At 40.3% G+C, this 27,485-nt stretch overlaps 1 protein-coding gene and 1 long non-coding RNA gene across 2 annotated transcripts in view; one reads left to right on the forward strand and one right to left on the reverse strand.

The window, feature by feature from the left end:
* Positions 1 to 8,490: 8,490 nt before the first annotated feature.
* On the reverse strand, positions 8,491 to 10,376 carry LOC149126575 (uncharacterized). The gene is made up of 2 exons (XR_016233901.1): positions 10,046 to 10,376; positions 8,491 to 8,700 (listed from the first exon to the last, which is right to left on the reverse strand). It is a non-coding gene; the product is annotated as an uncharacterized LOC149126575 (long non-coding RNA).
* ME1 (malic enzyme 1) overlaps positions 9,314 to 27,485 on the forward strand; it is a 239,911-nt gene continuing 221,739 nt past the window's right edge. The window contains exon 1 of the mRNA XM_002714552.6: positions 9,314 to 9,836. Coding sequence (XP_002714598.2) covers positions 9,759 to 9,836 — 78 coding nt within the window. The 5' untranslated portion in view covers positions 9,314 to 9,758. The remainder of the gene's footprint in view (positions 9,837 to 27,485) is intronic.

Genomic DNA, 27,485 nt, shown 5'->3' on the forward strand with positions numbered 1-27,485 from the left:
AGAATTGCCAGAAAAACTATATATAATGGTGTCCAGATGATTTAATATTTGTATTCAGCAACATAATATATTTTCTATAGTTAAATATTAGTTTCCTGTAGATAGTGCAAACAAATCAAAAGTATGAAGCAAAGTCTCTGGGATGTAACTGGTAAAACTTTCAAGCATTTATTCTCTAGCAAACTGAACTTAATTTCAAGACCTTGGAAGCATTTTGATAACTATGTTACTTTTGTTAACATGACTTTTATAGCTCTGCTGGAACTTTTTTTGTGTTGTGGAAGCTCCCACCCTTTTCTGCTCAGCATAGTGTTTTCATTTCCTGTTCCTTGTTTTTTTCCATTGCATCAACAGTGCCTTAGTATGACGAAAGGAAAGTTAAGGAATGCAGAGAGAGTGTATATGGGGTTATCCATTATCTCTGCACAGTTATGGTTTGCTGAATAAAACTTACTGCTTGTCTTGTCCTTATTCCCCAGATACTAAGGCCATGGTGGAGCCTAATGGTTTCAGCCCTCTCTCTCCACAGAACTGCATGACAGAGCAACTCTACAGTGAAGGGAGGGGAAAGTGTACTGAGGATCCTTTTGTTCTGCTCCATCAGCCTCAGATGATAAACAGCAGGGGTGGGAAGACAAGAGCAGGGGAAGCTCAGGGCAAGCAACCACCTACTTGTTCCCAGGTTTTGGCAGATGGTTTTAGTATAGAATCTGTATCTCCAAATTTAAATATGGAAAGCCTGGAAATAAGCAATTGCATATAAAGTTTCCCATGTCAATATAAATTCCACTCTACTTTGGAAATCTTGAATGCTTAAGTGGATTTGTGTGGGGAAAAAAAAAAGCCTATTTATTGTCTAAACCCCAGAGTAAACTTAATTTCTTTTCTACCAACTCTGTATGATGTTTTTTTCTCCTCCCCAGAGGCCCTAGTTTTACTTCAGAACCTGGATCATACCTTCAGGATAATAGTTTGGCCCTGATGTTTTTGCTATGGCAAAATTTATGTTAACACTCCCCATGTCCACCCTGGCCTACGTGCTTTCTACCAGGTCTCCTCATCTATTATGAATGAATCTCTTGTATAACTCTCCTGAGTACAACCTTTCATGCACATATTCTCCCTCTCCCACAAACCAGAAGGTCTGGAGCTCTGCCATTACATTAGGAGCTTCAGCTTAGAACTGGATTTGAAATGCCAAGTTTCTGGTGACATTACAGATTGATTGCTGCTGCTTAATGCTGTCTTAGTTGTATTTCTGGCAGGTCACTGGGTGCTAACCACCAGATACAGCCCAGGGGCTCTGAGATTGCAAAGTTTATGTATTGTGAGTTCACTTCAAAAACAAAGACTATTCTCTCTTAAGACTATTCAAATTAAATAGAGCAACTTAATAAGGCTCTTTTGTGTATGTGAGTTTTTGATTAATTTTTATAGCATGCTTGAAATAAGAAGGCAAATAATTTAATCCAGTATTATAAATGAATATCAATTTTAAAGCAATTTTTAGTTACTTGTTCCATGGAAAAATTAGTTCTTTGACTCATTATTTTTTATCTGAAAATAAATCATACTTAATGCACATTTCCTCTAAATGTAACATAAAACTATTCAAAATATGTAGATTGATATGAAGTAAAAAGCTGTTTTATATTTTCATTTGGAGAATTAGTATTAATCATCATGTTGTATTTAAAAAATAAGATAGTTAACAAAGCCACATGATAATCTTTTTCTGAGTGTGGGTTTAATGGTAAATTCAATCAAGTTATTTTTAAAAACACTTTGTTATCCTTAGATCGTTTTTGTGTTTGTTTTTAGTCTGGCTTTTTCAGAGCAAGGAGAGCAGGGTGGATCTGCACAGGTGCTTGGCAGAGGAAGGTATTTTGAAACTTACCCTCCCCATCTCAGAGTTGCATGATGTAGTTGGCTTCAGTGCCTGCTGGCAAGTAGTCAGAGGTTTTAAGGTATCCATACTGCAGGAGGCAATGAAATAGATGCCAAATCACCATTGTAAATTACTTTTGGAACAAAAGAAAGGAATTGTGACTGCTAAAATTTTATAGTATGAGGGTACTTTACAAAGTTCATAGAAAATAGGATTAAAAAATAAGTTTTGGGGCAAGATTTTTGAAATTCCTGCATATGGGGATCTTCAAAGAGTTCATGGAAAATATTATTAAAAAAGTATGTGTGAATTTAAAAAATTTTTATACCAAAATAGACTTCTTTCTCTCTTTTTAAAAGATTTTATTTATTTCTTTGAGAGATAGAGCTATAGATAGAGAGACAAGTCTTCCGGGTCCCCCATGTGGGTGCAGGGGCCCAAGCATTTGAGCCATCCTCCACTGCTTTCCCAGGCCACAAGCAGAGAGCTGGATATGAAGAGGAGCACCCAGGACATGACAGATGCCCATATGGGATGTCGGTGCCATAGATAGAGGTTTGGTCTACTACCCCACAGCGCCAGCCCCCTAGACTTATCTTTCATCATTTCATAAACTTTTTTTTTGAAGTGCTTGTATGTATACCTTTGATTATCTCATTCTCCTTGGATAGAATCCAATTAAAATTAGTTATTTTTATTTTAGAAGCAGAGAAACAGAAAGAGACAGAGCTCCCATCAACTGGTTCATTTCCAAAATGCATTCAACAACACCCCAGCTAGAACTGAAGTCAGGAGAAGAGACTTCAATCCATGTATCCCATGTAGGTTGCAAAAACCCCACTTTTGAACTATTTCCTGCTGCCTCCCACATGTACATGAGCAGGAAACTGGAAGTAGGAACAGAGCCAGGCCTTCAATCCAGGTATTCGCATATGGAATGGGGCAGCACAAGTGATAGCCTAACCGCTAAGTCAAATACCTGTACCTTCAAATTTTTATCATTAAAAAAAAAAAGATTTATTTATTTATTTTGAAAGTCAGCAAAAAGGAGGTAGGGACAGAGGGAGAGGGAAAAGGTCGGGGAGGGGGGAAGAGGCAGATCTTCCATCTGCTGGTTCACTCCCTAGATGGCAGCAATTGCCAGCACTGGGCCAGGCTGAAGCCAGGAGCCAGGAGATCCATCCAGGTCTCCCACAGGAGTGGTAAGGGCCCAAAGACTTGGGCCATATTCCACTGCTTTCCCCAGGCAACTAGCAGGGAGCTAGAATGGAAATGAAGCAGCTGGGACCTAAACCAGTGCCCATATGGGATGCCAGCACTGTAGGCAGTGGCTTTACCTGCTACATCACAATGCCACTCCCCCCAAATTTTTAAGTGTTTTTCTCTGTATATAAAATTAATATTTATTTATTTATGAGAAACAGTGACACAGAGAGAGCTCCTATCTGCTGGTTTATTCTCCAAATGCCAAAAAAAAAAAAATAGGGGCTTGCCTGAGCTGAAGCCAGGAATAGGGAACTTCCACATGGGTGGCAGGGACCCAAGCATTTGAGCTTCATCTGGGTTCTCCATTAGCAGGGTCTACATGAGCAAGGTCCCAGGATACACATTAGTAGGAAGCTGGAATGGGAAGCAGAGCTGGGACTCAAAGTGATATGGGACTCAGGGATGCCAACTGGTGGCTTTATGCTAGGCCAGATGTTCATCCCAAAAGTAATATATACACTGTATGAACTTCAAACATTAGAGAACTGCAAAATGAAACAAAGAATCAATAGCTTTGGAGTACTTTTTTTATAAATCTTAAAAATTTCTGTATCTAGTGTTCAGTGTCTAGCATTAGTTTTAAAACAGTGTTCTTACAAGAGCTTAATAACTGCATGGTTCCAACCAGTTCAAATGGCTGTTGTTCTGAATATACAAATTTTTTTTATTTTACTTTGTTAACATTCTATGAAATTAGCCTAATTTAATCATCTCTTAGCCATTTCAGATAGTTAAGGTATTGTAGAATGGTGCGTTATGGTTCATTTACTATTTTGGCTGTGTACTAGCATACATTTTTTTAGAAATTGCTATTTTTTTCTTTTTAGAGATTTATTTATTTATTTGAAAGGCAGAGTCACAGAAAAAGAGAGAGAGTGATTTTCATGTGCTGGCTCACTCCCCAAATGGCCCCTAAAGGCCATGAGAGATTTGGATTTAGTTCTGGGCTCCTGGGTTTGGCCTGGCCCGGCCTGGCCCAGCCTGTTTCAGGCATGTGAGGAGTAAATCCACAGAGGGTAGATCTCTCTCCCTCTGTCAACTAATCTCTCTCTCTCTCTCTCTTTCTCCCTCCCTCCCTTTCAAATAAATAATTTGAAAAGAGAAAACATGAGAAAGTGACAATATGGGACTTCCGCATCTGGGCCACCCAGAGGAAAAGCGCTTTCTACCTATTTCTTGGAAAACTTGCTAAGGAAGTCTTTGGACTCAATGTAAGCAGTTTGACTGCCTTGAGAATCTCAGACTAGCCCACAGTGAGAGCCCACATACAGGGAGAGCTTAAGATCACAAGAAGAGAGACAGAGAGATGTGGCATGGGGTGGGGGTTGACTGGATAGTCCCAGCTATTGTAACTAGCTACCTCCCCCCAGTTCCAGGCACTGTTTCTACAACCACATGAGAAACTCTGGATCAGAACTAACCAGTCAACCTCTCCCCCAATTCTGAATGCACAGAAACCATGAGACACAATGGAATGATTGTGACTTTTATACTGCCATAATTTGAGATAATATGTTTCTTACCTAAAAATGTTTCCAAATTTTGGGGTGATATAATTTCCTTGCTTCTTGGAAAATCTTATTAGCTTTACCACTCTTCAACCTAGAAAAGATGTTGGGATGTCTAGTCTACAGTACAATAGGCAGTGAGAGTGGCAATGTTTAGTGCATAGTACATAGATAACTGACCCCTGATCTGTGTAGATAAATGATTTATTATAGAAGCTACACTGTGGTGGTATCTGGGAAAAATCAAAACAAAAAATTAAAAAAAACTCCCCAATTTAAAAACATTAAACAAAAACAACTAATTTCAGGAATTATTTATTTTGTTAGAGTCAAAAACAGAAGAATTATATTTTCTAATGCCAAAACCTCTGATTGCTCAAATTATAAGAAGAATTTATATTTAGAACATTTAGATTCTTCTAATATTGGATAGTGCTTTCTTCTAAAAAAGTTTAAATATATAGAACAATGTCCCTGCTTATCTTGTTTTCCTTTGGTAAATATTCATAAACTCTAATAGATAATAATGCTAAGGAACAATGATCTGAGGAGACAGACAGAGGTTAGTCATTTGACAAGGGCACACAAATTGGGGGTGGCAAACCTGGAAGAGGAGACCAGGACATCTGACTTTAGATGCCTTATTCTAAATTACTACTTTCAATGTCTCCTTGATTATGCACCAGCCATCACTTGGCTAAATGAGTGAGTTCCCCTTCAAAGTTGGTGTAGTATTTCTGATAACATCCCCAGTGGGGACAAATCTGCTATAAGCATGAACTTCTTTTTTTAAAAGATTATTTATTTGAAAGTCAGAGTTACACAAAGAGAGAAGGCAAGGTAGAGAGGGAGAGGTCTTCCAACTGCTGGTTCACTCCCCAGTTGGCTGTAACGGCTGGAGCTGAGCTGCGTCGCACTGATCCTAAGCCAGAAGCCAGGAGCCAGGAGATTCTTCCGGGTCTCTCATGTGCATGCAGGGGCCCAAGGACTTGGGCCATCTTCCACTGCTTTCCCAGGCCATAGCAGAGAGCTGGATCAGAAGTGGAGCAGCTGGGAGTTGAACCCATGCCCATATGGTATGCCAGCACTGCAGGCGGTGGCTTTACTCACTATGCCACAGCACTGGCCTATAAGCATGAACTTTTAATAGTTTGAGGAATGAAAACAAGTTTGATTATCTGACAAGCAAGGAATCAATGCTATGTAAAGAAACTCAAGATGCTTCATGGTTCTGTAGCTATAGTTATGCAAGGGTGCTTCACAAGTTTGTGGGGAAAATGGAATTAAAGGTGTTTACTTTGAAGCAAAAATTTTGGAATCTATATACAAGGAGTCTTCCAAAAGTTCATGGAAATGTATATTATGAAAACCAATATATAGATTTCAAAATTATCTTTCACCAATATAAACTTATCTTTTAATGCCATTTTCCATAAACATTTTTGAAGCATTCATATTTAATGGAAATAGCATAACTTGAGTTACTCTGCAAGTAATTTAACAATTCCTGTGTGCATATTATAGATAATACTATGTTAGATCTTCACTCACAAAAATATTTAATTAAGGATTCATATACTTTACATTAGGTTATGCTTTCCAATTGGGCAGCCACTGGCCAAATGTAATTATTAGACACTTGAAATACGGCCATGTAAGTTGAGGCACTCAATTTTTTACTTTTATCTGGTGTAATCTAAATAAAAATTAATACTCAATTTAGTTATTAGCAAACTTTAAAGTAGATTGGCAATGTGAGTGTATGAATCTACTCCAGCAACTGTAAAGTTTATAAAATCCAGGTACATCCAAGTGATTCTAATAAAAATTTGGTGTCCAAACTGAGATGTGCAGCAATGTAAAAAACAGATTTCAAAGACATAGTAATTTGTTTTATGTGCAAGGAAATACAGGATCATCTGTTTAACATTAAAAACTGTCATATAGCTACATCTTTTGTTTCCTATTATTTTTTTTCTTATGAAACTAAAACATTTGAATTGCTGTATTGGTGATTAGATATTTTCTGAATTTTCTCTACTTACACTCTTAATGACATTAGAGCAGTGAGTTTACCAAGGTCACATTTTAATTTATGCTGTAAAACTCTATTGTGGGGGCTGGTGCTGTGGCAGGGTGGGTAAAAGTCGCTGCCTGCAGTGCTGTCATCCCATATAGGCGCCAGTTCAAGTCTCGGCTGCTCCACTTCCGATCCAGCTCTCTGTTATGGCCTGGGAAAGCAGTGGAAGATGGCCCAAGTCTTTGGGGCCCTGCACCCACGTGGGAGACCTGGAAGAAGCTCCTGGCTCCAGCTGTTGGGGCCATTTGGGAAGCAAATGGAAGACTTCTCTCTCTCTGCCTCTGCCTCTCTGTAATGCTTCCTTTCAAATAAATAAACAAATCTTCAAAACAAAACAAAACAAAACAAAAAACAAAACCTGCCTCTTAAAAAAAAAACCCTATTGTGAAATAAACTAATTTTTAACTTGGGCAGGAAAAAAAATCTTATTTTGACTGACAGTACTTTCACCTGCTTAAGATAAACCTACAGGTTTCTTAATTTTACCAATTGTGGGCAAGTGGTTCTTATAAAGCAAATTAAAGCAAGAGTCCCCCCCCCCCCAACCCCCAGCTATGGGTCTTTACATGTTTGGGGGAATAAAACCAAACCTTACATAAGATGAGAAAGGTCTGAAAATTTTGGTATTCTAGCTAACACACAGTATAAAAACTGTTCATTCTTAGGATCCTTGGAACTATAGAAGGTACAGGCCGGCGCCGCGGCTCACTAGGCTAATCCTCCGCCTTGCGGCGCCGGCACACCGGGTTCTAGTCCCGGTCGGGGCGCCGGATTCTGTCCCGGTTGCCCCTCTTCCAGGCCAGCCCTCTGCTGTGGCCAGGGAGTGCAGTGGAGGATGGCCCAGGTGCTTGGGCCCTGCACCCCATGGGAGACCAGGAAAAGCACCTGGCTCCTGGCTCCTGCCATCGGATCAGCGCGGTGCGCCGGCCGCAGCGCGCCGGCCGCGGCGGCCATTGGAGGGTGAACCAACGGCAAAGGAAGACCTTTCTCTCTGTCTCTCTCTCTCACTGTCCACTCTGCCTGTCAAAAAATTAAAAAAAAAAAAAAAAAAGAAGGTACAGTGTGGCTCCTTCAGCAAGGCCTATCTTGTAATTCAAGATGAGGAACTCTTTTCATGAGAAAAGTAAACATATAGATGAAGGCTGTGAACTTTACCTTCACTGGCAGAGTACTGAAATCCCTTTGTAATGCTGGCTTGTGGGAAAGGGACTGTATGCTCTCTTTTGGTTTAATCTCCATATTTATATCAGCTTTCTTAGCTGTAGATAATAAATCCCTGAAATAGGAATAGACAGGTAGCATATTTGAATTTATATACAGTGAGTTTCATTATAAAAATGTCTTGTACTAAAATTTTTGTTTTTCCTTATCTTAAATTTGGCACCATGTTAAAACTGTTTTTTATCTCACATTAAAACACTCTAATTGTAATATTTCTCAATTAATTCATGAGAGTGAGTTTTTTAAAGTATACCTTCCTCTCAGATGTAGTAGAGTTAAACACTTACAGATTATAAAATTCACAATGAAAGGTGTTTAAATATTTAAATATAAGTAATGCTTTTGAAGACCTTTGTGATGCCAATAAAACATTTTCTGAAAACAACTGATTCTGATTCTAGATAATTTAAAGACTGGGCCCAGGAAGTCTCTGAAGTTAAGTTCTCTTAGAGCAACACAGCATATGCTGTGACAAGGTATTTTGATAAAGTAACATCACTAGAAATGAAGGAAACACCAGGGCTGAATGTGTGTCAGTCAAGGATTTATACAGTCGACACTCTCCAACCTGCCCTCTCTAATATCAATATAGAGAGAGGCACAGGGCCGAAACTAACCATCCTACTCAACTGAAGAGGAAATTGGGGCACAGCAAGCTCCAGTGTCTGCTGCTATTGTCTGCTCTCAGACACTCCTTCGGGTTGCCTTTGATCTCACAACTCCTCCAGTCCTGGAGCCTGCAAGTATAAATATCAATAATACAAGAGTAAGATTTCAGCACTGGAAGATCATTTGTTCTGAGCCAAAGAAGTAACTGAAGCCATGGAAGATTGGGTTACCCATCATTATTCAGGGACAGCAGCGGTTCCTGAACACCCTGGCTTCTACAACTCCCAGAAAAAGTGCAAGATGAATAGGTCTGTTCATTGGGCCTTGACACCCTAACACCTTGTGTCTTACTGCAATGGCATTCAGATTAAAAGCCCATGGATAATTACAGACACCGTCGGGGCGTCGTAGCCTCAGTTCTCCTCTCTGGCCTTTTACCCAGTTCCACAGAGGCTTTTTGGGTCAAGGTTGGTTCCCTCCTGCCCGCCTCAGCCCCCGGGCATGGCTGGCATCCAGGACAGCGCGCCGAGGTCGGTGGATGGAGACTAAGAAGCGAGAGACGGAGTCTCCTGGCAGTGGAGTGGCTCCTGCACCTCATGAGTTCTCCCATCGCAGAGCCACCCTCGGAGTCAGAGCAGCAGCCCTCTCTGCCTGACCCTGTTTCGCACCCTCTCTCCATGGTCCTGGGGCACCCGTCCAGGGTAACCTGACCTGACCCCCCACATCTGGGTCTCGGGTAATGAGAGCATTCTGTGGACGGCACTAGGGATGCCACACACAGAGACAGGCTGAGGCGGGCAGGGGCCCCGGGAGCCGAGGGCAGCCGTTGGCGCCGGCTCGTGCGGTCGGGCCCCGCCGCCCGCCTCTCTCAAGGCACCGGCGTTTTGGCCAGGGCCTCGTTCTTCCTCCTCCTCCTCACACGCCGCCTCGGCTGATCTGCCATGACTCAGCGCTTCTCGCAGGCTGCCCTGCTGGGGACACCGGCTTCGCGCGGACTCCTCCCGCCGCGTCCACCCCCTCTCGCCACCCACACCCGCCCCCGAGCGCGGGGCCTTTCCCCGCGCGGCCGCCGCCACCACCGCCGCTGCCGCACTCAGCGCCGGCGCCTCAGCAGCATCCGCCGCCTGCACCGCGCGTGCCGCCCAGCGCTCCGGACCGACCCCCGCCGCCGTACCCGCACCCAGCCATGGAGCCCAAAGCCCCTCGCCGCCGCCACACCCACCAGCGCGGCTACCTGCTGACGCGGAACCCCCACCTCAACAAGGTAAATCCCGGGTGCGCCCCGGTAACCTAGCCGCCCCTCTCCTGCAGGGTCAGGCCCCTCACCCGGGGCCTCGCAACATGGCCTCGCCCCTCCGCCCGCCCACCCGAGGACGCTGCCGGGGGAGCCTGGGGGCAGCTAGATCCCTGGTGGGGACAGCACGGAGAGGGGGGACTGTGCCCTCGAGCGTGATGGTGGGGCGGTGCCCGTACCTGTGCCCCTTGGCATCCCGTTTGGGGAACAAGAAAGATGTAACTTGTCCATGATACTTTGGGGCTGCTTTCATCCAAACACAAGAGCGCAGGCAGGCAAGGCGAGGAGTATCAGGACGCGCGTGAACGGAGTGTTTTTGTGAAGGTGGCAGGCAGGCTGTCAGGCCAGCCTCAGCGTGCCACCCACTTACTGGTTCCACTCAGTGTGGCAATCGGGAGGCTGCTGTGCAGCAGAGAAGTGGCCCTGCTGGTCTGGCCTGGATCGCAGCGACCGTGCGCGGTCCAGCGCCTCTCGGTTTCTGGAGCGACACAGGTCAGAGTCTGGGAATGCGCGGTGCGTGGCTACTGCCTGCACACTTGGCACGGCCTGGTGGAGAAGCGGTGTCTTAGACACGGTCCTGGGGTAAAGCCACTTCTTTTTTTAAAAATCTTTTAAAAAATTGGTCCTCTGAAAGTTAATTTTTTGGAGGCCTGTCCTTTAATAAAGGTGAATTCAATGGGTGTCCTGTTCAGAGACTCTTTTTTTTCCTTCAGATCGCAGTTGTATTTAATTTTTCTTCACTGGTAAAATAATGCAGACATTGGAGATCGTTCCCAAAGGGAACAATCCATCAGACTTGATCATTGTGCTTCTCTAGGTTAAGCAGTCACACTTATTTTACAGCCAGGTTGGTCTCTGGATTGTTCCTTTTGTGCCTTTTGACACACTTGTATTTATTCAGTACACTGAAAACACCATCAGTCAGCACACAGTTCTGTTTAGTTATGTTGGTTGTCTTGTTAGTAGACACCCTTTTTCATTAAGAACTGTCCTCAGGGTTTCTTTTTTTTTTTCTCACTAGTCATGTTGGAGGTGATTTTTAATGGCTTAAAGACTTGTGATTTCTTTCATAACTTAACACCTAGTGTGAATTCCTGCTTTATTTATGTGGTAATAGGCAGCTTTTTCAGAACTATGATTATTTAGTACTTGTGGTCACATAGCATGAAATTTTAAAGAGTTCCTACTTATTTTTTTCTTCAAAATAAATTTAATTGCCAGTTTGATTTTTTTTTCATCCTCTTTATTCTTCTGTAGGTTGAAGTCTATTTTCAGTAGAGCAAAGGTAAAATATGATATGGTAAAGTCAGTTTGTGACTTTCATGTGTTATCTGCATGCTGTAATTTATAACCAAATTATGGGGTGACAAGAAGGACCACATAGCTTGTATAACCTGTTTGATTTTCCACAAGTCAAGAGCAAGAGTGGCTGTAAAGAGGTAGTAGGTGGAACAGGTATTTTCTAAGCAAGGGTAATTATTCCTATACTGTGTTTATATCAAGGCTATATGATATTAAAATACTTTTGACTACCGTTTACCTGTGAAGATAAATATCTACTTCAGAACAATAGAGTCACAAAGATCTTCTAACACAGGTAGAAAGGTGCAGCATTAGTATGTTAAGAACACATTTTTTAATTTATAATTGAACTTTGTTATCAGCCTTATATCAAACTGGATTCAAAATCTAGTTCTGATTGGGACAGTCATCAGAGTGAACTTTCCTCCTCCTTATCAGTACTGACATTTGTGAGGCACCTCATGGAAACAACAGTTTCCTGATGTGTACCACCGAAACCCTAGCTGTGGGATCTGCTAATATGCCATACACACAAGACCTCTAGGCCTTCAAGTTTGCTTAGGCTTTGATTTTATGTGTGTGATGTGTGTGCATGCGTGTGTGTGTGAGAGAGAGATAACTTGGCGCCAGAGAGACACAAATAGATCTTAATTTCCAAGGATAGCCCAGCCTGTGTGGCTGTGTTACATCTTCTTCAGTCATACTAAGAGACCTTCTGCACCATTACCTTTGGATAATTGTAACAATAATGTTTTTCTGGTTTTCTACACATTGTGATAGACTGTCCTGTCTGTAAGTATGAAAGAGATGTCGTCATTGATAAGCATTTTCTTCACATTACCTCTCTGTTATCCAAGTATTCATAGTATATTCTTTCCTATTATGTCTGCCAGGTAGGTTTACTATCTTCTGCAAATTTATCTTACACGTTACCAGATTTAGACTTCCTTTTAAAATATATTTGCTGAGTCTCTTACTTAATTCTTTCCTTTCTGTGTGCTGTTCCTGCAATTAAAACGTCGTTAGTTGATTTAATAATGATCTCTCTAGGGAAGCCTTTTCTAATGATCTTAGTCCTATTATTACTTAATCCCTCTGTTTTTATGTTTTTGTACCATATCATTTTGTATTTACTAAAATGTATATTTTCCTTTTTTTTTTTCAAGGGGGAGGGTTTGTGGGTGGGGCCCTCTCCCCCAGGCTGCTGGTCTGGTTCACTCGTGAGCTAAGCAAAAGTGTGGGTGCTCACGGCATAAGCTTGTGGCTGAGTTAGGCCCAGAGGGGCGCATGGGCTGTCCTATGATCCCTGCGTGAGCAGAGCATAGGAGGTCATGCATTCGGTCCTGAGCAGCGCCCAGGCTCCTCACAAGACCCCTGCGGGCTGAGAGGAGGCGGCAGCACAGAGGAGTTCGGGCCCCCTTACGCGTGGAGGCCTGTGGGCAGCAAGCTGACATGTGCCGACAGCCGGGCCTGGCACTCCAGCCTGCCTCTGGAGAGATGTGGGGTTACTTTTCCAAGCCTAAAATGTGTATTTTCTTACTCCTTGATTTTGATTCTTATGGGGGAGGAATCACAATATGTGGTATATATTTTGTACATATGAAGTACATTATTTTGTGCACATTAAATAAATGTTTATTTAATGAGTGTATAAGCCATGCTTTTATTTCTTTTTGTCTTCAAAACATGTACAGCTCTTAAAGCAGGTAGATTTTAAAGTGGTAGTTTACATTACCCTAAGACATTTATCTTTTTTAATGTAGTTTCATGAAAGTAAATTACTGAAGTCTAAGACTCAGTTGACTCCTTATGCCATTACATTGTATAAGGAATATAGGTGAAAAAATTGGAATTTGGTGTAAGCTCGACAGTCTAATGGAATTTTAATTACAGTGCTTGCTGGATGACCTTAGAGTAGGGCTCTTTAGTCATGGTAAGATTAGCAGTAGATGTAACCTAAATTAAAAACTAAAAAACAAACCTAAGAGAAACATTGATAATAATTTGTTTGATTCTAAGCATTACTTTTTGCTTACATTCAAATGTACATCATCCCACAGCAGATTTAATCATGGCAATTGGGGAATTATGTCTACCTCACATTTAGGAGATTCAATTTTTTAAAAAAAGATTTATTTATTTATTTGAAAGGCAGAGTTACAGAGAGGCAGCAGCAGCAGAGAGAGAAAGGTCTTCCATTTGCTGGTTCACTCTCCAAATGGCTACAATGGCTGGAACTGGGAAGATCCAAAGCCAGGAGCCAGGAGCTTCTTCCAGGTCTCCCACGCTGATTCAGGGGTCTTTGGGCCATCCTTTACTGCTTTCCCAGGTCACAGCAGAGAGCTGGATTGGAAGTCAACCAGCTGGGACTAGAACTGGCGTGCATATGGCGTGCCAGCACTGCAGGCAGTAGCTTTACTCATCCATATACCACAGCACTGGCCCCAAGATTCAGTGTTTTTGTGTGAACAATCTACGCTATTTTTGAGATTTATCTTTGCCTGTCTTATTTATATCTGTGTGTGTGTGTATGTATCTAATTTGATAATCAGTGCTTATCATTTTCAAAGATACTTTCTAATTTAGATGAATTATCAGGAATTTTCATGTGACAGATAATAACTCATAATTGGCAAATAAAAGTTTTCATGTGACAATAACAATTCAAAATTAAATTCTACAAACAATAAAATCATGATTATTCTTATTTCCCAATTTATTAAATAACTGTTTCTTGATGTAATGGTAAAAAACACTAATTGACAATTCCTTCATGATTAACTTGTGCTTATATGGTTTCCATATCTTATTTATTTATTTTTAAAGATTTATGTCTTTGTTTGAAAGTCAGAGTTACACAGAAAAGGAGAGGCAGAGAGAGAGAGAAAGAGAGAGAGAGAGAGGTCTTTCATCTGTTGGTTCACTCCCCAATTGGCTGCAACGGCTGGAGCTGTGCTGATGCCAGGAGCCAGGAGCTTCCTCCAGGTCTCCCACGTGGGTGCAGGGGCCCAAGGACTTGGGCCATCTTCTACTGCTTTCCCAGGCCATAGCAGAGAGCAGCCGGGACTCAAATCGATGCCCATATAGGACGCCAACTCTGCAGGCGGTGGCTTTTCCCGCAACGCCACAGCACTGGCCCCTCCATAGCTTTAAATAATAACATGACCTATAAATAAATTCCAAAAGACATCACCTCTCAATGTTTTAGGCAATTTGATCCAGTTTAACTCAGTGATAGTATTTTGTCAAAGTTAATTTTGCTCAACATTATTAACTTTTAAATTAAAAAAATGAACTTCTGGGAAGGGCTTTTGTAACTGCTTTCTAGCAAGTTCAAGACCTGGTTGGGTGTATTGTAGGGAAAAGAGAAACAAGCCTCATGACTGTGCAGGAAAAGTACCTAATACCTCCTCTTTTTCTTCAGTGTAAGCTATCACAGAATGAATCATTCAGAAATTTCACCCACCAGTCTCTGGAGTTGCCTCAGCAATGTGAGAAACTGTTGTATTATTTAGCATGGAATCCTGCTGATTTGAAAGCCATTGTAATGGAGATGTGCTGCCTTATGCCTCCAGACCTGCTGTCTCATTGCTGCAGTTGGAACAACTGTGGTAGGATAGACCATCACAAAAACAAAATGCATGCTGTAATACAAGAAAGATGGGTTTCATTTGGATTCTTGAGACTGGTTATATGTGGAATATAGGCCATGTTGAAGAGAGGGATAGGTTTGAGATTTTTCATGTCTGTATTCTGGTTTTTCCCTAACTTTTGGTCATGTGTGGGAAAGATGATGTAATAGAATGAGCATTATAAAATTGAGCCTAGAAATGAACCCAGGTTTCAATTCCTGCAAATAGCAGATGTAGGATTTTTGATGTAGTTCTTGACTGGCTTCAGATGACTTACTGGCATTTAGTGGATTGTTAATAAATATTTGTTAAATGTAAAAGAACTGTGATAGGTGCAGATTTCTGAATTATAGCTTAATGTATGTAATATGGTATATTTTAAAACAAAGGATTATTATTATCTTAATAAATTTAGAGAATTTTTTTGTTTTTAAAAGTTTATTTGAGATACCAAGAGACAAAGAAAAGAACTCCCATCTGGTAATTCATTTCCCAAATACCTCCAATGACTAGAGCTGGGCTGGGGCCAATGTCAAGGGCCAGGTTTCCACATGGGTAGCAGGAATCAGCTTCCTGGAGCCATCACTGCTGCTTCATGGGTCTGCAATAGCAGGAAGCTAGAGTCAGGAGGCAGATCCAGGAATTGAACCCAGGGACTGTGTGTGATGTGGGACATGGGCATCTTAACTGCTATGCTTGGCGAATTGCCTGCTCCATATTTAGAGAATTTAGAACCTCAATATTTTCTCTCACACTCTGGAGATATATCTCAATCAGTCATCAACTAAACTGTTTTCAGACACTTGAGGCCTTTTAGTTTAAAGAAAAGAAGTAAAATAACATGCTTTTAAGGTTCTGTAGTTTAATTTGGTAATTTGGGAAGTTAATTATTATTATAATAATCTTCTCTAAAATATGTGCTCTAACTATTAGAGCTTCCGTACTAATATCCAGATCCTAAACCTAAAATACTGTGATTTTTTTTAGTATTCAGGTAATTGTTGATGAAGAACATTAGCACAAGTACTTGCATTTCCATACCAGTGTTTATGCTCATACTATGAATATGTCTGGAAATCTGGAGGCCAAAGGAATTCTAAAACTTTATTACAATGTTAGGGGGAGGTTACTTAAACTTTGACTATATTCAAATGTGCTTAAGTCATCTATTCAGGCTCCTTGGTATTTTCGAAGTTTTTTTTATTATGATACAGTATATATTTACATATATATATGTAGACGTGTATTGCTGTGGGCTAGATATGTTATTCCTATGTTAAAGTCCTAACTCCTAGTACTTCAAAATGTAACTGTTTTGGCGGTAAGTTATTTACATGATGATTAATTTAAAATGAGGTCTTTAGAATGGGCCCTGTTCCAATATGACTGTTCTTACAAGAGTGTTAGGACATGGGCACAGAGGAAAGAACTGTGAAGACCAAGGAAGAAGATGGCCATCTGCAAGTCAAGGAGAGAAGCCTCAGAATCAAACCAACCTGCTGACACCTTGATCTTGGACTTCCAGCCTTTTGTGGTGCTGTGTTATAGCAGCCTTAGCAAAATACACTCATAAAACAATACGTTCACATGCTGTCTTTAGTGCACTCTGGTAGTATCTGTTCTATGTCAATCTTAAAATGTTGCTTGGGTGTCGCTCCCCGTCTTCGTGGAGGAACGACACTAAACCCTGCCTAGGCTTCATATCCGAGTCACGGCACCATTATGTCGCTCCCCGTCTTCGTGGAGGAACGACACAGGACCCTGCGTTGTTCTTTCGTCTGCTCGGCCCTCCCCGGGTTTTCTGCTGGTTCTTCCCGGGTTGGCTGCCGTCCCTTCCACCTCCGTGGAAGGGCGGTTCCCCCTGCCACATTCCCCACTTCTGCGGGGGAGCGGCACACCGCCGGCCGGCTCTCTCGGGGGCTGCACAGGTGTTCCTTCAGATAGATGTTCCCTTTAGATGTTCCTGGTGCATGTTGTCTCTCTCCTCCTTTATAGTCCTCTTATGCCAATCCCAACTCGGCTGCCCACACGCCGAGTACGCTGCTCTCCTCCAATCAGGAGCAGGATCAGCTCCTGGAGGTCATCACTCAAGTTGGCAAGAGGCAGCTGCGTAGAAGCTGTTTTCTCCTCTCCCAGCGCCATATTGTGGGAGAGCAGATGCATAGAATAAGTCTTAATTCCAGTAACTTAGTCTAGTCCGGGTTGCTCCCCACACTTGGGATTCACTAATAATCAATAGTTTAAAAAAATTCTGTCTGTTGTGCTTTCACATTCCTAGGAAGATTATTAGAGTAACTTTCTTTTCTGTGTCTTAGTGTTACATAGGGGTTTCTAGTTCACCTTGATTGTACTGGCCCAGACTCTTGTTTTTCTATCTGCATGTCAAATTGAGTTATGTTTTGAATCCATTACCATGAAACTGTGATAATGTTAATGTTCTTACTAAGAGTGGTAGCTTTGTTAGTCAGCAAATCATAAGTATTTACTTATGTGCTTAGAATCAAAATGAAATAGAAACTTGGTTCATGAGCATCCTTTTTTGTGTCTTTAAAACTTTTAGTGATTTAAGATCTTATATTCCATTGTTATATATCACAAATGCACATATAAAGTAGTAATAAGACTGAATTATTATCTAGTATATGAGGATACTTTAAAAAGTTTGTAGAAAAATGGAATTAAGCGATGCTTATTTTGGTGCAAAAATATTTTAAAATCATATCTATGAGAGGTCTTCCAAAAGCTCATGAAATGCGTACTAAGGAAACATGCATGGATTTCAAATTTGTTTTGCATCCAAATAAACTTATGCTTTAATTCCATTTCCTTGAGCTTACTGAAGTACCTTTGTGTTTGTCATATTATTACATATAGATAAAAATAACTCATCTATTAAAATTATTTCAAATTATCTCACAAAACACAAGCAAACTGCACTATTTATAAGAAACGTGGAACAACATGTTACAGAATGGTTAAAAATAAAAATGTGGGAAGATGCAAACAGCAAGAAATCAGGGTTATAAACCTAATGCATACTTCACATGAGAAAGCATTGAAGAAAACAAAGAACTCTTTGTAATGCTGAAAGATAAAATTCTGAATAAAGTTATAAAATTATGAATATGTACCAAATAACATAGACATTACAAAGGATTTTAACTGTTTTCATCACAAAAAATGGTAAGTATGTAAAGTAATGCATATGTTAATTAGCTTGATTTGGCAAGTCCATTGTGTATGCATATTTCAGAACAAAGTATTGTACATTATCAATATATACATTTTTTACTTGTCAATTAAAAATAAATTTAAAAACTTAAAAATACTATATAATGTACAAGGAGAAGTAATAGACACACTAATAGAGAACTGTAACATATGTCCCTAGTACAGGACACATTAAAGGGACAAAAAGCTATTTTCATACAGGAATTCCGTGAATTTCTCAAGAAATTTATATTTTCCAAAATCATAGTTGCTCAATCAGGAAAATGAAGAAAAAATTAGAATCAACCTTTCTGAAATAAAGCTTAATAAATAACATGGAGACATTCATTACTGATTTAGAAGAACCCAGTGATATCAAGGGAAAAAATAAGAGCTGGGAATGCTGACGTGCAGAGTCAGGGGTTATAGTTGACATTTCCTGTACCTTGACAGAAACATGTAGGTAAGAAGCAGTATAGATCTACTCAGTTTTGCTTTTCACCATTGCAAACTTCTGATAATGTCTGTCTTTCAGTATGTGTTAAGACTGTTTACACTTACTGTAATTATTATGTTTGGATTTCTGTCTACTGTTTTATTAGGCCTCTGTTCTCTCTGTTTTTCATTACTTTACTTTTCCTCTCCCACTTGGTTTTATATTATTTGAATGTTTTTATTATTCCATTTAGGCTTATTTATTGCATTTTGATGATATTTGTGTAGTCATTTTCTAGCACTTGCTTTGGTGATTATAATTTTTTTTGGTGATTATAATACCTAACTGTTCACAGTCTGCTTAAAATTAACCATCTTAACACTTTAATTGAAATGGAGAGACTCTATCATAATTTAGGTCCCTTTACTTATCTCTGTTATATGTATTTAAAATTTTTGATGTAATAATTCAATGTTTATAACTTTCAACATACACATTTTAGAAAGGGTAATCTATTATAGTTAGCAAATACTTAGCATTTCTGTCATTCTTCTTTCATTTATGATATTCCAAATTTGCCTCAGTATCATTTCCTTTCCATCTAAAGGATTTGCTTTAGCACTTCTTATGGAGCAGATTTGCTGCAGGCCAATTGTCTTAGTTTTTCTTCCTTTGAGAATGTCTTTATTTCACCTTCATTTCAGAAGGACATTTTCACTGGGTATAGAATTCTGGGTGGACTATTCTTTCCTTCAGCACTTTAAACATGCCATTCATCTTCCTCCTGGCCTCTCATGTTCCCATGAGAGGAAATGTGCCTTGAGATGGAATGAGTAATGTGCATTCATTCAAGTAATTATATATGTGTATTACATCATTGGGTATTTTAATGGCATTTTCTTTGTTCTTAGTTTTCAGGGGTTTTTAAGTTTATCTTCTTGGGGTTTGCTGAGATTCTTGAGTTTGTAAGTTATATTTGTCATCTGTAATAAGTTTTCAGCCCTTATTCTTCCAAATATTTTTTAAAGATTTATTTATTTATTTGAGAGGTAGAGTTACAGACAGTGAGAGGGAGAGACAGAAAAGTTTTCCATCCTCTGGTTCACTCCCCAAATGGCTGCAACAGCCAGAGCTATGCTGATCTGAAGCCAGGAGCCAGGAGCTTCTTTTGGGTCTTCCACATGAGTTCAGGGGCCCAAAGACTTGGGCCATCTTCTGCTGCTTTGCCAGGCCATAGCAGAGAGCTGGATTGGAAGAGGAGCAGTGGTATTAGAACTGGCGCCCATATGTAATGCTGGCACCACAGGCAAAGACTTAACCCACTGCGCCACAACATCCACCCCAAATATTTTTTTCTTTCTTTTCTGCTTCTGAGAATCTGATAATATAAATGTTGGGCTTTTAATTTACTCTATTGTTTAAATTGGGTAATTTCTTTTAAAATTTTTCTTTTTTTATTTAATAAATATAAATTTTTAAAGTACAACTTTTGGATTATAGCGGCTTTTCCCCCCCCATAACCTCCCTCCCACCTGCAACCATCCCATCTCCCATGCCCTCTTCCATCCCATTCACATCAAAATTCATTTTTAATTTTCTTTATATACAGATGATCAATTTAGTATATACTAAGTAAAGATTTCAACAGTTTGCACCCATACAGAAAGACAAAGTATAAAGTATTGTTTAAGTACTAGTCATACCATTAAATCACATAGTACAACACATTAAGGACAGAGAGAGATCCTACATGGGGAGAAAGTGCACAGTGACTCCTGTTGTTGATTTAACAACAATTGACACTCTTATTTATGGCATCAGTAATCACCCGAGGCTCTTGTCATGAGTTGCTAAGGCTATGGAAGCCTCTTGAGTTTGCCAACTCAAATCTTATTTAGACAAGGTCATAGTCAAAGTGGAAGTTGTCTCCTCCCTTCAGAGAAAGCTACCTCCTTCTTTGATGGCCCATTCTTTCTGCTGAGATCTCACTCACAGAGATCTTTCATTAGTTTTTTTTTTTTTTTTTTTTTTCCCCAGAATGTCTTGGCTTTCCATGCCTGAAATACTCTCATGGGCTTTTCAGCTGGACCACATGCCTTAAGGGCTGATTCTGAGGCAGAGTGCTGTTTAGGACATCTGCCATTCTATGAGTCTGCTGTGTATCCCACTTCCCATGTTGGATCGTTCTCTCCTTTTTAATTTTATCAGTTAGTATTAGCAGACACTAGTCTTGTTTATGTGATCCCTTGGACTCTTAATCCTGTCATTATGATCAATTATGAACTGAAACTGATCCTTTTGACTAGTGAGATGTTATTGGTACATGCCACCTTGATGGGATTGAATTGGAATCCCCTGGCACGTTTCTAACTCTACCATTTGGGGCAAGTCCGATTGAGCATGTGCCGAACTGTACATCTCCTCCCTCTCTTATTCCCACTCTTATATTTAACAGGGATCACTTTTCAGTTAAATTTAAACACCTAAGAATAATTGTGTGTTAATTAAAGAGTTCAACCAATAGTATTAAGTAGAACAAAAAGAATACTAAAAGGGATAAAGTATTAAATTGTTCCTCAACAGTCAGGGCAAGGGCTGATCATGTCACTGTTTCTCATAGTGTCCATTTCACTTCAACAGTTTTCCTTTTAGGTGCTCGGTTAGTTGTGAAGTGCCCAGCCATTTGTTCAAACATTGTTCTGGAAGTGTCTATAAAGGTGTTCCTGCATTTGGATTGAATAAAGATGATGTGCCTTCCTAATGTGGGTGGGCCTCATCTAATCAGTTGGAGACCTGAATAGAAAAAATAGAAAAAAGAAAAAAAAGGGTTGAATAAGAATAAGCCTGACTGCCTTTGATCTGGGACATTTTTTAACCCTTTTTTGAACTTGAACTGAAAGATGAACTCTTCTTGGGTTTTACACCCACTGGCTCTTAGATTGAACTACACCATTGACTCTCCTAGGTCTCCAACTTGCTAATAGAGGATCTTGGGACTTGTCAGCCTCCATTATCATGTGGTTTAATTATTACATTTCTCATATAATCTCTATACAAATATGTGGTTCTGTTTCTCTGGAAAATTCTGACCAATACAGTGAACTTCACAGCCTCCCATATACCACTTGTAAAAGGAGAATAAACATTTCTGAAAACCCTGATATGGTTCTAAAGCAAGAAAGCCATCTTGTGGCGTTTCTGGGAATATCATCCTGAGGTATATGTTCCTTGTGAAACTGAAGCAGAGTTCTTGGAGATGATATTTAACATGCTTTGTGCCAGAGGGACCTTTGGAAATTTGGTGAAGTTTCTGGACTCCTTAAATTATTTTAAATAAATAGTACATATAATGTTACAAAGGAAACCAATTACAACAGAACATAGATAATAAAATGTTAAAAATAAATGTGATATTATTAGATACATTTTTCTTTATTAAAGACATTTATAAAAAATTAAGCATGGGCATTTAAAGAAAAATTTTAATAAGAAGGCTATCAAAACTACATGCCTCTTAATATTATTTAAAAAAACCTTATGGGGTACTTAAAATTAATCAGTATAGATGTAATGATGAATTTAAATGGTATTTCAAGATATATGCCCCAAATGCAATGACATAAAATATTTTTTGTTTTTACTATTACAAAGATACAAGAACTACTTACTAACATTTCTCATGCTTCTTGCCTTAATGGGAGGAAAAACTGAGTTTCACAGAGTTGGTGAGAAAGAGCTGGCACTCTGGCATAGCAGATAAAAACCACCACCTGCAGTGCCTGCATCCCATATGGGTGCCAGTTCAAGTCCCAGTTGCTCTACTTCTTTTTTTTTTTTTTTTTTTGACAGGCAGAGTTAGACAGAGAGAGAGAGAGAGAGAGAGAGAGAGAGAAAGGTCTTCCTTCTGTTGGATCATCCCCAAAATGGCCACTATGGCCGGCGCACTGTGCTGATCTGAAGCCAGGAGCCAGGTGCTTCCTCCTGGTCTCCCAAGCAGGTGTAGGGCCCAAGCACTTGGGCCATCTCCACTGCCTTTCTGGGCCACAGCAGAGAGCTGGCCTGGAAGAGGAGCAACCAGGACAGAACCAGCGCCCCAACCAGGACTAGAACCCGGGGTGCTGGTGCCGCAGGCGGAGGATTAGCCTAGTGATCCACAGCGCCGACCCCAGTTGCTCTACTTCTGATCAGCTCCCTGTTAATGTGTCTGGGAAAGCAGTGGAAGATGGTCCAAATTGTTGGGCCCTGTACCCATGTGAGAGACTTGGATGAAGCTTCTGGCTCCTGGCTTTGGCCTGGCCCAACTCTGGCTGTTGAGGCCATTTGGGAAATAAACCAGCAGATGGAAGACCTCTCTGTCTCTCTGCCTCTGCCTTCCCCTCTTTAAAATAAATTTTTTTGTAAACATTTATTTATTTATTTGAGAGGTAGAGTTACAGAGTGGGGGGGTGGGAGAGAGACAAAGCAGTCTTCCATCCACTAGTTCACTCCCCAGATGGCCAGAGCTGGGCTGATCTGATCTGAAGACAGGAGCTTCCTCTAGGTCTCCACGTGGGTGCAGGGGCCCAAGGATCTGGGCCATCCTCCACCACTTTCTCAGACCATAGTAGGAGAGCTGGATCGGAAGTGGAGCTGCTGGGACTTGAACTGGTGCCCACATGGGATGCTGGCACTGCAGGCGGCAGCCTTATCTGTTATGCCACAGTACAGGCCCCATAAATAAATCTTAAAAAAAAAAAAAGTAAGCTGCTGATTTTCAGAGCACTTTTCTTTGAAAAATAAAAAAGAGAAAGAGGACCAAATTCAAGGACTGTTTTAATTGTCCATAATTTTCTTGAGGGTCTGTGATTAGGTCCTTGACCCTTAGACTGAGAGCATCTGACGGAGGAAAATTGGTTCTTGACAAAAAGTATTGACTTGGGTCTCTTATAACTGATTTTTAAAGACTTTCTGACAATGCCAGGATGTGAAGAATTCTTGTAGAAGTCAGTAGTTGGTTAATGCTTGCAAATCTAGTGACTTCATTTTTCCAAAAATATATTTATTTCCTTGACAGGTAAAGCTACAGAGAGAGAGAGAGAGAGAGAGGTCTTCCATCCACTGATTTGCTCTCCAAATAGCTGCAATGGTCAGGGCTGGACCAGGCCAAAGCCAAGAGTCAGGAGCTTCATGTGGGTCTGTCATGTGGGTAGCATAGGCTCAAGTACATGGGCCACCTTCTGCTGCTTTCCAGCACATTAACAGGGAGCTTGGATTGGAAGTGGAACAGCCAAAACAAGAACTGGCACCCATAAGGGATGATGACATTGAAAATGATGGCTTAGCTCATTATGTCACAATGTCGGCCCCAACTTCATTTATGTTTATTTATTTATTTTAAAGATTTATTTTACTTTATGTTTCATTAATTAGGGGATTCCTTTAACTTCCCGGTTTACAGGGTTTTCTCTGTGTGTGTGTGTGTATGTGTATATATGTGTGTGTGTATATATGTGTGTGTGTGTGTGTGTGTGTGTATATGTATATATATAATAGCAGGGTCAAGCATTTGGTGGCGTGGTTAAGACTCTGGGAGGCCTGTATCATATATCAGAGTGCCTGGGTCTTATGCCTGCCCTGGGTTCCTGATCCCAGCTTCCTGCTTATGTGCACCCTGGGAGGCAGGTGGTGCCTCCCGTAGCTGGGTTTCCACCACCCACACAGGAGTGCTGGATTGAGTTCCCAGGTCCCAGCATTACCCTGGGTCAAGCCTGGCTACTGTGGGCATGGGGGCAGTAACCAGTGCCCTCAGTGATCTGTCTCTCTCTTTAAAATAATAAAAAAAAGGAGGTAGTTAATGTTCTTTAAGAAAAACTCATAATGGGTACTAGATTTTATCAAATGATTTTTCTACAGCTATTATGGTGAGACTATGAATTACACTAAGAGAGTTTGAATTTGAATCACCCTGGCAATCCTGAAACAAACCCAATCTGGTACTGTATTCAGATACCACACTCATATTCAGATTCCTATTTGTTCACGGCGTCCACTACACTCGCGGTTTCACCTTTATCTTCCTGACCTCGTCTGGGCCTGGCACTCATAAAATGAGCTAGGACTTTCTCGTTCTTTCTGCCTGCTTGCAGACGTGGTCAGACTGGAAGGAGCTGTTCGTTGTATGACAGAACTTGATTGGCTCCTGGTTTGAAGGAACTCATCTGTAAAAACCCTTCTCCTTTTTTGTTTTCCCTTTGCTCCTGTTTTTGATGGACCCAGGTCTGTTCTGTTCTACTTGGGTCCGTGCTGTCGGTCACATGTTCCTAGCAAAGTGCTCACTTCCTACAAATTCTCAAGTGACAAGGATAACCTTACCCAAATTCTCCCTTTTAAAAAATGGTTCTTGTTTCTTTCGCTATGTTCCCTTGCTCATTCCAAACATTGTAGGAGCAAAAGTACTTGGGCCATCTTCTGCTGCTTTTCCAGGCCATTAGCAGAGACTTAGATCAGAAGTGGAGCAGCTGGAACATGAACCAGCACCTATATGGGATGCCAGTGTCGCAGGCAGCAGCTTTACCCACTATGACACATTGCTGGCACTCCAGTGTGTGAATTTACCTTAGTCATTTTATCCATTCACTACTTAAAGGACATTGGGTCATTCGGTTTTTTTGTGTGTGTGATTATTTCTTTTTACTTGTTTGCTTTTTAAAGCCTTCCTTTCAGTTTTTTCCTTTTCTTCTTCAAAACATACAACTATGTATAGTTATAACAAATTATTAATTAATTCAATGCATTTTTGTTGATTGCCTACGATGTTTTAGATATTCTAGGCACAAGGGATACAAAATACATATTTTTCTCCCTAATTTGACTGTTACTTCAGACATTTACATTAGTAAATTCTGTTACCATAATGAATTATAATCCATAACACAGATTATCTGCCTTCAAGATTTTTGTAATCTAGATGAGTTTTCTTTTTGCAGCTCAACTTGATTTACTTTAGTTTCTCTTCAGGGAAAAAAAAAGTTAAACTCCTGAAAATCATTTGGGAACATTAAAGGTGGTTAGTGCAGAATACAGAATATACTTGATCTGGTTTTTGGTAATAATTTCTGATAAATTATTCAGGGCAGATTTTCTTTTGCAGTTCTGTACAAAGTTCTAATGTAAGCCCCTTGTGCTAGGAGTTTTATTTTCATTGGTGTTTCATAGTCTCAATTTTCTCAAAATAGATAGCCATAGATTAATGAGTAGAGTCCAGAAGAATCTTTGTCCTGTTTGTGCCCTCGGCAGTGAAACATCTTACCACTCTGCTATTGAGGGATCTGGTACAAAGGCTTTTTACAGGAGTAGTATGGAAAGTAAAAGAAAAGAAGAAAAACCTGGGTTGGCTTTCAGGGAATTAGAATTACAGGTGGTCTGGAAACCTAATATATGTATGGATAGTTAATCTTTTCAACTGCATGAAAGACTTGGTAGAAATCAAGTGAAAGTGAGAATATGCATTTATACTTTGCATTCATTATCCTTTGTTGGATAGGCCCTGCAGGATTAAGCTGAGGTAGTAAATCTTTGAAACATTCTTTGAAAAGTTCTTTGAAATGTTTCACTGTCAAGTTTCAGATATTATTGACCTATTTATAAATTTCTATAAAATGTATCACTATGAAAATGCTGTTAATATGAAAAAGAACAGCTGTGGTATAACTGAAACCATTATATGTTTTTACATTTTCAGAGATTTTAATACTTAAGTTTATTTTATATTTATACTTTATATTTATACTTATTTTAAACTTAAGTATTTTAAACTCGTAAGATGTAATAATATGAGAATGTGTCAAAAAAGTTCATTGAAAATTGAATTAAGGGTGTTTATTTTGGTGCAGAATTTTTGAAATCCATGCATACATGGGTTCAAAAAGTTTACAGAAATGCTTATTATGAAAGTTATGCATATATTTCAGGGATTTTTACAGCAAAATAAACACGTTTTTTAGAAAATTTTTTGAGAGACAAAGAGCTTCCCTGCTGCTGCTTTGCTTCCCCAAATGCCTGCAAACCTGGAATGCACCCAATCCAGTTCTCCCACATGGGTGGCAGGGGCGCAATCACTTGAACTGTTATCTCCTGCCATCCAGGGTCCTCATTAGAAGGAATGGGAATTGAAAGCACAGCTGGTACTTGAACCAGTGCATTCTGGTAAGGGATGGTCATAGCTTAGCCGCCAGACCAATTGCCCATCTCTAAACTTATCTTCTAGTTCCATTTCTCTATGAAACTTTTCTTTTTTTTTTAACTTTTATTTAGTAAATATAAATTTCCAAAGTACAGTTTATGGGTTACAATGGCTTTCTCCCCCGCATAGCTTCCCTCCCACTCGCACCCCTCCCATCTCCCACTCCCTCTCCCATTCCATTCACATCAAGATTCATTTTCAATTCTCTTTATATACAGAAGATTGATTCAGTATATATTAAGTAAAGATTTCAACAGTTTGCACCCACACAGAAACACAAAGTGTAAAATACTGTTTCAGTACTAGTTATAGCATTACTTCCCATTGACAACACATTAAGGACAGATTCCACATGAGGAGTAAATACACAGTGACTCCTGTTGTTGACTTAACAATTTGACACTCTTGTTTATGGCGTCAGTAATCTCCCTAGGCTCATGAATCTTTTCTTAAAAAAAGATTTATTTATTGTTTTGAAAGTCAGAATTACAGAGAGAGAGAGAGAGAGAAACACACAGAGAGAAACAGAGAGATCTTCCATACAATGAATTACTCTCCAAATGGTCGTCGCAAAAGCCAGAGCTGGGCCTGGCCGAAGCCAGGAGCCAGGGTCTCCCATGTTGGTGCAGGGGCCCAAGCACTGGAGCCACCCTCTGCTGCCTTCCCAGGCATATCCAAAGGAAGCTGAATTGAAAGTGGAGCAGCTGGCACTAGAACTGGCACCCATATGGGATGCCAGCACTGCAGATGGCAGCTTAGCCTGCTGCGCCACAGTGCTGGCCCTCATGGATCTCCGTTTAAAAATTTATTTGTTTATC

The sequence above is a fragment of the Oryctolagus cuniculus genome, chromosome 5 (genome assembly GCF_051225735.1).
Source record: "Oryctolagus cuniculus isolate XC-2025 breed Fujian yellow rabbit chromosome 5, ASM5122573v1, whole genome shotgun sequence".
In the NCBI taxonomy this organism is placed as follows: Eukaryota; Metazoa; Chordata; class Mammalia; order Lagomorpha; family Leporidae; genus Oryctolagus; species Oryctolagus cuniculus.